This window comes from Halyomorpha halys, unplaced genomic scaffold, assembly GCF_000696795.3.
Source record: "Halyomorpha halys isolate HHAL.00 unplaced genomic scaffold, Hhal_1.1 Scaffold886.1, whole genome shotgun sequence".
NCBI classification, from domain to species: Eukaryota; Metazoa; Arthropoda; class Insecta; order Hemiptera; family Pentatomidae; genus Halyomorpha; species Halyomorpha halys.
The window spans coordinates 260,978-273,065 of NW_027109805.1; the positions used below are offsets into that span (position 1 = coordinate 260,978).

Genomic DNA, 12,088 nt, shown 5'->3' on the forward strand with positions numbered 1-12,088 from the left:
ATAAAAAAATAAATAATAGAGGACAAAAATTCTCACACTTGTCCCAGTAATTTAATTATCAGTTATAGTTTTTTTTCATTTGGCTAGTCAAGTGAGCTGTGTTGTCTCTGGCAAATATTGCTGCTAATGATGACCCCATTGGAGAAACATTACTGATTAGTTAAAAAAAAAAATGAGAGCCAATCTATTCGCATTCATAGGGAAAAAATGGTTCAAGATACAACCAACTTATATAGATTCATTTCTTCATTTTGTATATATTCATTTATCTTTTCTAGGTTTATTTGTTTTTTCTAGGTAACTTAATTTAAATAAACGCAGAGCAAAGGTAGAAAAATAATATTAAAAAATCCAAACATTATACAAAATATTTTTATTATCAGCTACTAGATAGCAAGAACCTTTGGATATGTATCTAATATTTTTAGACGTATTATGACAAAAAAACAGTTTCATTGAAATTGGTGTTTCCACTTGCGTATTCTCCCCTTAGTCGCGTTAGTGGTCCGTAGAATTCTAGGAGCTGGGAATCCCTGATCTATCTAAAGATATATTTGAACTATTTTGGATTTTTTGTTAATTAATTGTTAATTTACAATAATCACAGAGCGCTCAGGTTGACAAAGAAGATGGTGAACGCCTACAGACTATGCGGCAACCTGGTCGGGAACAATATAGGTTTCCCCAACGAACGCTATATGGCATTAGGAAAGGATCTGAAGGACGAAGACTTAGCATCATTTTCCTTCGCCTTATATCCAGAACGAAAAAGAGAAATACTCCACTCCCAAGTGATAGGGTTCCGCAAGTACTTCCTAAAGGAGGATATGACCGAAGAAGCCATCAAGAACAACAGGAAGCGGATGGACAGGTGATGCGACAGATCTTAAATCAATATAATTTAAAAATGTATATCAACCTTTCTACAAGCTTACTTGAAACTTTACATGATTACAGAATAAAGTTTGCACATGGAATTATTACTTCATTGTTGTACTTGACAGCTGCTTGGTGCTTGGTGAGTTACTGCGGTGTGTTCCCTACATTACAAGGGGTGAGTTCTACATCTGACTCGAAACAATTCTTATATTATTTTGCTAATTTTATTTTCTTGCTACTAGGTGATCTTAATGGCAGGCTGAGCATTGGTTACGAATAACAAAAACAACAATTTCTTTGAGAATCCACAAGGAATACGCTAGAAATAAAAAATTGTAAAATATTTACACATTTTTCTTTACGATATTAAACATATTATTAAAAGTCAAAAATGTAAAATTAATCTAATGGACTTCCAATATCCATTCACCAATGTCACATAGAAATGAAGTCACTAAGAAGGTGCATTTTATGACGCCTTTGGAAAAATTATATTATATTTTTTAAATAAAAGTATAGAAAATCAAAATGAAATATTTATTCGCCTTCAACATCCCAATAGATTAATTAATGATTATGTTTGACATATAAAGATAATTTAATGTAAATCAAATACTACATTATATTCCGAGTTTTTTTTTGTTACTTTTAAACCAAATCCTTTAGTACAACCACTACCTACACTAGCTCTAGACATCTCAACAGTATCGATAACTCTGATAAATATGCTTATTGGAATCAGGACAATGATTTATTAATTGACCTATAAAAAGTTGAAGGATTCTACGGAGAAAACCTTAGGGGAATATTATTGCTTGTTAGAGCCGTTTTCGCGCAACAACAAAGTGGGCCAAATGGTAGATTCATATGGACAAGAAAAGTTTCCAATCTCCATATATTATTTTTTTTTTTTATTATTTATTTATTGTAATTTACAACTGTACAAAATAATACAATAAGTAAATATGTTGTATGTTTCATATACACTTGAAAATCTTGGGAAGGAACCACCCATTGGTGATACTTCAAACATTAATTTAAACTAGAAGGTCCCGTGGCCATCTTCTTTTCAGACCCCTCGGAGGATTATCAGGGATTGTTAAGGATGAAAGATTAAGAATTAATGGGTTAGGATGGTTAAGGAGTTTGGAATAAAAAGACGCATATCTGTTTTGGGTCAAATCTGCAACGAATGGGATGTTAAGGTCTTTATGAATGAGTTTATTTGTGACGTAATAAGGAGCATCAAGGATTTTACGTAGGATTTTGGATTGTAACGATTGGATGCGGGAAGAATTTGATGGTTTGGTGGAGCCCCAGAGCTCAATTCCATATGTCCAAATTGGTCTGATTATTGTCATGTAGATCAGTCTTTTGTAATGAATGGGAAGTTTAGAGCGTTTGTCACGTAAGTGTTGTAGCAATCGGAATCTACGAGCAGTTTCTTGTCGTTTGAGTCTTGTGTGTGGATTCCAAGTAAGTCTCTTGTCAAGATGGAGTCCTAAGTATCGAATCTGTTCAACAGGTGTTAGTAGTGTATCTAGAAAGTATACTGTAGGACAGGAGGGCAGAGGTTTACGACTGAGAGTAAAGGTGATCTGGTGGGATTTTTCAGGATTTATTTTGATTCTCCAGTTTTTACACCATTCTTCGTTCTTCGTAGTTGGGTGTCGTCAGCGTATGTTGTTAGCACTGTGTTAGGGTGGGTTGGGATGTCAGCTGTATAAACCATATAAAGAATGGGACCTAAGATACTACCTTGAGAAACACCGGCGGACTGTGAAAAGAGAGATGAGTCCAAATCATTTAGCATAACCACTACCTACACTAGCTCTAGACATCTCAACAGTATCGATAACACTGATAAATATGCTTATTGGAACCAGGAGAATGATTCATTAATTGACCAATAAAAAGTTGAAGGATTATACGGAGAAGACCTTAGGGGAATATTATTGAACGTTAGACCCGTTTTCAACAGCAAAGTGGGTCAAGTGGTAGATTCAGATGGACAAGAGAAGTTTCCAATCTGCATATATTAATTAAATCATTTATTTAAAACATAGCCTCGGAGGCTGCTAGAAGTTAATACTTTTAATAGGGGACATAAATTGTTTTTTATTAAGTCAAAAGGAAAGGGGAAATGAAGTGATGTTCCATAATCAAGGATTAGTTTCTGTAGCTAAGAGAATTGGCTCAAATAGTATTTTTTTATTTTTTAGAGTAAATTATTATTATATTGAATTATATGGACAACAGACCATGGAGGTCTAAGTCCTCACGCGATCTATTTCCTACTACATCGCACGTTTCTTGATGTGGTTTTTTCGTAGTGGGTTCATCACTCCCACGCCTATTTTTTGTGAGTGTCACCCACTGGCTAACGGGCCTCACAAAAGCTCGGGGGAGGTTGTATTATTTGATGCTTGAAAACGTCCGGGTAAGACAGGGACTCCATCTGACAACCTATAGGTAAGTAGACAGGCGCGTTGCCACGCTGCTACCGCAGCCCATACCATATTAAATACATATTAATAATATTGTATAATTAATAGTTTAAAAATGTGTACATACCGTTGGTCCAAAGCCTAATTGCAAACTGCAAACCTCTGAGAACATTTTGTTTGAGTTATGGTTGCAGATATAAGAAAGAAACTAATTTCAAATTTCGATATAAATTAATAGATTTTTTTTACTTACCAACATATGGAATATATAGTGAGAGAAATTATTACGATCGTAAATCGTAATAAAAATTCAAATCGGTTAATAAAATCGAATAACCGGAAATGGTACTTTATAGTAACGATTTTCCCGACAAGACTTCTACGATTTTGATCAAACAAAAAATATGACGATTTAAAAAAAAAAATCTTCCTCCAAAGTCTCTTTACTTTAATTGTGTTTATATGAAATAAATCTCGATCGTTGCCTCACTTATAATCATTATGTCAATAACAAATTAACTCAAACTTACGCCTGATTAACAATGATGGTACCCTATCGTTAATGGAAAATTTTGATTAAAACTCAATACAATTTTCAATTACAAAGGTCATTACTGACGTTAGGCCCCAACAAGATTTTAATAAACAAGTAGCAATCTACTCTAGAAACCGAATTGAGATTGTGAAGTAATCTTAATCAAATCAATTAATTGTATCCCACTATTCAAGATCTAACAGTTTTAAAAAAAAAAATCTTCAAACTAACCAACTTATAATTTCATTGTAAATAATAGATTTAAAAAAAAAAGTCAAAAAAGAACCAGCTATTATAATAAAAATCTGTAATGACAAAACTGGAGAAGATCTTAAATAATAAGATATATATATATAGCATAACATTATGCTTTACTTCTTCAAACGTTTTATTTTAAGTAGGAATTTTCACAAGATAACGAATTGATGTCGGGAAATTTATAGATTGCATACTGATATAGTTTTAACACAAATTGGCTTTTTAGTTTGCTAGCACAATTATCACAATCAAAAATTAAATCAATTTGTTGCACCCACATTGTTTTCTAAAGATCTGAGCATAGAATTCATTCATACCAACCAATCTCATTTATATCACGTACCACTTTGCTTTCTAGTCATACTTAACAAGTTACGTCGTTTAATTTAAACTAAAAAGATTCTGAAGTTCAGGTCCAAAGATGTAACTGTTTACGAAAAAAAACTGCTTTCAACTTGTCACAACAAAAAATGTGTCAGTCATGAAAATATTCCTTAACTAAACTTATCTTTTGTTCAAGAAAGATTGAGTAATGTTCAATATCGTGTAAAATTATAAAAAATGAAGATCTGTCACTCTCTATGTGGAATTACTAAAATACTTTTGGAACACGTAAAGCATCCAATAAATTTTTTTTTAAATTTATTTCATAATTCAACCCAATTATTCAAGAGAAAACAAAAATTGATTATATCAAACACTAATAAATAATTATGAATAAATAAGTAAGAAAAGCACTAATAAAACTAATAATTACTCATCCTTAAGTTTTATTACAGCACAAACATTAACTAGAAATCTTTAACAGGCTATTAGCTTTGACTGGAATACGAAGGTTGATTGGACACTGATAAACTATGGCCGACAAATTAAAATTTCAAATATCACTTTCAAAACTGACACGAGTTTATTTCTGTCTAAATTAACGAATTTCGGCGGAGTGTGTCTTTTGACCCTGATGATTAAGGGAAAAACTGAAATGGACAATACACCATTATCATTTCAATTTTAATATTGACGTAGAATTCTGGCAAGACAACGCATGTCCAGACACCGTGAATATTTCTAATATAACACGCACGGCTTGAGTAACATTGCGTGTAGAGGAATCTCAGGAACAACATTTACCATGACAGTAAGTTTAATTACTCATTATTTCAGTTTATTACTAAAATAATGAGATATTGTTTAATCAGTATCAATCATAAAATTACAGGATATCAATTTTTGTTCTCTCATACAATTTGTTCTTTAAAGATTTAGTATAATCACGGTAAATTAAAAAATTACGAACCTCGGACCAATGATTTTTAAACTTAACTAATTTCAGCAAGTACTCCTAATTAGACCGTAAAACTATTGTTATGATAATTTTTCAATAACGACCCAAAAATCCGTAAGCTGAACTTTCTCTAAAATGTCTATCCTTGTAACGATATCGTACTATGAAAATTTTTTGTTCATCATCACTAAAGATATGATAAGAAATATACTCCATTGGGGAATACTTTATTAACGGACAATCTTATTAAGGCTCTGGGTAACAAGGTAGAAATGAATGTATCTGAACCCCTGTATTACAGAACTACTGCACTCTGGACGCAGACAACAATAATATCTATTGTAACACCTCTAATAATACTCTAATAATAATAATAATACCTCCATAACAGATTCAAGAATTGACGGCACAAAGAGACATTTAATTATTCAGTAGCCAGCATTCATTTTGTATAGACAGCAAGACTATATGTGAATACAGCATTTAGTTCATGTATAAATAAATTTAAACCACTCCCTCAAAACTTAATTTTTTTCGTTTCGAGATAAATTCAATAAAAAAAAAAAAATACATACATATATATAATAGAAAAAAAATTGTGCATCCATTGCTTTTCTGAGCCTAGAGCGCCAATTTTAAATCTCAAAATTGAACATACTGTCCACAAGTTTGCAACTTTTTATATTAACTTCAATTAATGTGTTCTACAAAATAACGGTGAAAACAAGTCCCAAGAATGTCACATTGATTCTTATAGAAAATTGTAAAATTTGTTGAAAAAAGAAAATTGTATTATTTTGTATTTATTTTTTTTTAATCTTATAAGTTTCACAACTTAATTTTATTTATGTATGCTTTTTATATTAATCCCTTCTTAACGAACACGTCTGTATAACAGATGAATACATCTTCCCCATGGTTGTCCGTTATATAGAAGTGTCACAGTATATGTAAATAGTCAATATTTCTTTGAGAGAATTATGTTTCCAAAATATAAATAAAACCAAAATAATCGATAAGAATAAAATTGAGCCTATCCATAAAGAATAGAAAAATATCTTTTGACAAGTTGTGCCCAGCTGGTCAGTAGGGATGGGATATCGAAATATCGATATTTTGTCTCCGATATCCGATATTTTGATATCGATATCGAGTAACCGCTAATATCGGAATATCGAGTAACCGCTAATATCGGAATATCGATATACTCCTTCGATAATATCAAAAAATATCGGCTTCTTAAAAAAAAAAAAAAAAATGTAATATATCAATAATCATATATGCAGGAGGAAATATTCGTACCAAAATATAATATGGCAAAGATATTCCGATGTTTACTCCAAATATCGATATTTTGTTAAAGAAAATATTCAAGCTTAATAATTGTATTTCTATATTTAATATTGATTATTCATCATATTTATTTCGATATTTTTATAATTATTTATTTCTAACGTTAATAAAAGTATTCCGATATTGTATTATCAAAGGATCGATTGTTTCAATACTTTAACATCCATTTGATCTTTGATAATATTATTTATATCAATATCAATAATTACCAACAATATTCTAATTGATACAATATTCGATACTTCGATATATTTTTTATAGAATTTTCGATATTTGGTATAATAAGATTAAGAAAATAGTATAAAAAGATAATGAAACGTATATCGATGTTTTATTTTTATAATTCATGTTCTTTTCGATATTTTACATTGTTAATAATATTGATATCAAAGATTAGAATCGATATTTCATAAAAAAAACCTGTGAAAATCTTATAAAAAGTTTAAAAATAGTTTTCTGATATTTTGAATTGATAAATTCATGTTCATTTCGATATTCTACATTGTTATTATTATCTATATTGAAGATTAGAAAAAAACATAAAAATACTTTATAAATAAATTATCAATTTAAATAAATTCATATTCCTTTCGATATTCGAAATTGTTATTAATATCAATATGGTAGATTAGAAAAAGTATTTCGATATTTTTTCATCGAAATATCAACATATTATCAAAGAAAACTATAATATTTTATGAAAAGCTAAAAAAAGGTATATCGATATTTCATTTTGAAAATTTCATGTTCTTTTCGATACTTTACATTGTTATTAATATAGTTATCGAATATTAGAAACGATATTTCGATATTTTTTCAACGAAATATAGATATTTCGATAAAGTAATGTCGGAATATTGTTGCTAATATACCATATCGATATTACAGTAGTGTAAAATATCGAAATCTGTTTAGCCATATCGATATTAAAAAAATAGAAAATATTGAAATAAATATGTAATATTAAAATAAAATATCGATATTCCTATTTTAAAATTTCTATATTTTATTTAAGTCATGTTAAACAATATATCGATATTTCGATAAAATAATATCGGAATATTGTTCTTATAAACCATATCGATATTACAATAATACAAAATATCGAAATAAATATGTATTTATCATAATAAAATATAGATATTCCATTTTTAATTATTCTATAAAATTTTCTAGTCTTAAAAAAAAAAATATCGATATTTCCATAAATTAATATTGGAATATTGTTGCTAATATTCCATATCGATATTAAAATATCGAAATAAATCTGTAATATCAAAATAATATATCGATATTCTTATTTTAAAATCTCTATACAATTTTCTAGTCTTATTAAACAAAATATCGATATTTTAATTAAATAATATCGGAATATTGATCCTCATATTCCCTATCGATTACAGCAGTAGGAAATATCGAAATAAATATGTACTTATCAAAATAAAATATCGATATTCTTTTTTTAAATTTTCTTCAATAAAACAATTATATTTTAGTTTATATTTGTTATGGTTGTCGTGGTGTTGCTTTGTTTCATAGTTATTAAGAGTTTCTTATGTATTTTGATGAGGTATGGCATATTTATAATTATCATTACTTTAATTCCCTAAATTTTCGATATCGATATTTTAAAATATCGATATTTTAGTTCCGATATAATATCGATATCGACATTGGATAGCAATATCGATATCGACATTGGATAGCAATATCGATATCGATATTGCTATCCAATGTCGATATCGATATCAATATCGATATTTTTCTTTCGATATCCCATTCCTACTGGTCAGCAGACACACCAATAACGGGCAGACCCACTAACTCAATACCACACTAATTAAAAAATTATATATATCGAGTCAGATTAAACAGCCAGAATTATAACCGTATTATCAGCTATATAATTCTGGTAAAATTGGTGGTAAAGCCAAATGAAATCAAATACCAGAAACCCAGAATCGTTGTTGATGTTGATTTTTTTTTTCATTAATCTTAAATTTTGGCAATTTTTAGTTATAATAATAATAATTTAAATTAGATGATTACGATTTTAATATGACTTATACCAATCCGAGTCGAGTAGTTTCATCTCAGTGTCCTTAACGTATTTGATAAGAATAGTAATGTTTTGGGAATACATAGGATATGGCATGAATTTCGCAATTCACCAACTGATAGCAAGACGTGAATATTATCATATTCCCCAATCCCTGTTTTCACTATTAGGGGCAATTGTTTGTTTTATTTAAGTACCAATATCATTATTTTTTGTCATTAATTTTACATTCCTCTTTTATTAAGAAGAATTACTCTTATCTATTTTTTTTTCTTTTAATAACAATATTGTATATAGTTAAGGGTGTCTTTTGTACCAGTTTACCCTCCCTCCCCCCATAATCAACTGTTAAAAAAATATATCTTATATAACGGTTATATCAACCATGTAAGGCCCATACCAGGTCGATCTAGTATAAAATAAAAAAATCCCTGTATTTTATTCAGAACTCTATTTTATTTTGCCGTTGACAGAACTCTAGTTATATGTAACGAACTCCTATACTCAAATGAATATGCATCATAATGGTTACAAAACATATGTATGTTGCATATTTGTAATTTATCCTAAATTGCAAGTGAAAAATAATACGATATTATTTATTTTTAACAGATAAATTTATATCTTGCCATGTTGAATACTCTGAACAAAATTACTCATCATATATACTTTTTTTTCTTTTTTTTCAAGAACCCTAATGAAATCTTATCAATTCCGGAATACTTTTCCGGTCAGTCGATCCTAGTAACTGGAGGGACAGGACTCATGGGAAAAGTGTTGGTCGAAAAGATCCTGAGGAGTTGCCCGGAAGTGGACAAGATTTACCTCTTGATCAGGCCAAAGAAAGGTGTACCTATACAAGAAAGATGGTCAAAGCTAACTGACATACCGGTAAGAAATAAAGAAATGTCTAATATACAATGCTTTTTTACTTTAATTTCAGTTTTGAAAATTAAGTTAAATCGTGAAGAATATTCAGCTTTCATGAAATCGTGAGTCTTTCTTACTTTATTCAATTATAACAGTAGCCAAGAGTTTGTTAATGATTTCAGATAAAAATTTGTTTTTGAAATATAATTTTACTTGTATGGCCCAGTGATAATTCCCGCATTGGATATGTTTCCTTTCTTTCGAAAGGCTTCGAGGGTAGTCGGGTAAAAGTAGACCCTAGTAATCTGAACCTGTGAAGCACTAATTATAAACTTGTATTCTTTTTCTAGTTAATAGTATATAAAAAAGGGAGAAAAAAAATAGTTTCATCATCAATTATTGTAAACTAAAATATAAAGAAAACCTCTAAACTAACAAGACAAATATTTCACGCTATTTTAGTCAATGAAATAAAATAGAATAAATTATTATATATTTATTATTATTTTAATAAAATGGATGTCTCTTTATTTTCGCTGTTATTAGCTCTTTGAAAAGCTGAAATCGAAAAATCCTGATGCACTAAAGAAAGTTCATCTAATACTGGGAGATATGACTTCAGAAAATCTTGGATTATCTCCTGAAGACAGACAGGTAATGCCCAAACTTGACCAGTAATATTGCAAGTTAACCTAGGAATAATTGTAAGTTAATTTCTTTCACACTATTATGGATTCTAATGTAAAATTGTTTATAAAAGACGAAAGTAAATAGTTTAACACCCTCTGAGAATGCATATGCGTAACATGCCAGATATTTCAAAATGGCTATTGAATATTTTTATGTTTATAGCCAGTTTTTCAACTGTAATATCCTAATGTGGGGGCAGCGGTAGCAGCGGGGCAACGCGCCAGTCTACCAGCCCAAAGGTTGTCAGATCGAGTCCCGGTCCCATCCGGGCTTTTTTCTAGCACAAAATTAATTATAAATTAACAACTCACGGGCATTTGTGAGGCCCGTTAGCCAGTGGGTGACACTCATAAAATAGGTGTGGAAGTGATGAACCCATTCTACGAAAAAAACACATCAAGAAACGCGCGAGGACTTAGAATCCATGGTCTGTCACCCATATAATAATACTGATAATAAAAATATCCTAATGTATTGCAAGCATATTTTGGTAAATATCATGAAAACTATTATTTCTACGAAAATCGTCATCATAAACCATTTTATAGTACATTTAGCTCTAATAGAACTCTTTACATTCCAGACTTTCGGAAAAATAGTTTTTTCCAATCACCAATATTTTTTCAAACCAGTTGATTGTTAATGAATAATTACATTAATTATTTGGTGACATATGATTAGTATTAGGTATTTTTGGGCCTACAGTGCACCGAATAAATAATAACTCTCCATTATTGAAAATTGGTCACATCTTGAGAAACGTTTGACATACTAAGAATTATTAGAAGTCTACGACTCAATTCAAAACTAGTTAAATAAACAATATAGTAATTTAGAGTGAATGTCTCCGTATCGGTAACACCGCAATAAAAAAATTATTTCTTGATGTCGAAAAATGTATCTTGGAAAATATTGAACGTAAATAGTTCTATTAGGGCTGAATTTGAAGGTTGTTAAAAGCAGCACAAAGTAATTATTAATAGTAGGAGTTACATACAACATTTTTTAATTTGTTTAATCTTTAAAGATTTTATTTAAAAGAAGAGTACATTAGAATTTAAATCAGATTTTTTTATCTAAGCAAGGATAAATATGCGTGTATAAGAAAGAAAAATATTATTTTTTTTTTAAACTCTGTGTAAATATATATAAAATACAATAAAAAAATAAAAACAAAAACAAAAAAATTATGTAAGGTGAATTTACAAAAACGAATAACAACAATAAGATGAGTTCAATGTCTTAGAGCCTAAGTCGCTTTAGTCTCCAGGGCAAATTGTAATGATCAGTCTTAAATAATTATTACAATAGTAAAATAAACTAAAAAAATTGTGTATTCGAATTTTTACTGAGGAAATGAGCTAAATTGATCCTAAGCCTGCAATAATAAACCAATAAACATTATTTCGAAATTTTTCTTTATGTTTTAAAGAGTTTTCATTTCACAACATAAATAAAAATTATGTTTTAGTTGGGAGAAGAATAAATTACTCATTAGCTTAGAAAAAAAAAGAGATTCTTCGTAACATACCTCGGTTCAATTAATATTATAGACATATTCATCAATATTTATTTTTCCCCTGATTAACCGACTCTTCTGATAAACGGCGAAATTCAACTATCCCCTCTTTTTTTTTTTTTTTTTTTTTTTTTTTGTTTGAGCTAAGATGTTCGTAGAAACTTATAACTATGCTAAGCTAATTTGTATCCAGTAT

The 12,088-nt window shown here is 29.4% G+C and overlaps 1 protein-coding gene and 1 long non-coding RNA gene across 2 annotated transcripts in view; one reads left to right on the forward strand and one right to left on the reverse strand.

The window, feature by feature from the left end:
- LOC136795894 (uncharacterized) overlaps nucleotides 1–12,088 on the reverse strand; it is a 355,650-nt gene that overhangs the window by 133,765 nt on the left and 209,797 nt on the right. The window lies entirely within an intron of this gene.
- LOC106686832 (uncharacterized) overlaps nucleotides 1–12,088 on the forward strand; it is a 27,901-nt gene that overhangs the window by 7,205 nt on the left and 8,608 nt on the right. Inside the window, exons 9-12 of the mRNA XM_067047970.1 lie at nucleotides 608–871; nucleotides 958–1,018; nucleotides 9,504–9,704; nucleotides 10,230–10,337. Coding sequence (XP_066904071.1) covers nucleotides 608–871; nucleotides 958–1,018; nucleotides 9,504–9,704; nucleotides 10,230–10,337 — 634 coding nt within the window. The remainder of the gene's footprint in view (nucleotides 1–607; nucleotides 872–957; nucleotides 1,019–9,503; nucleotides 9,705–10,229; nucleotides 10,338–12,088) is intronic.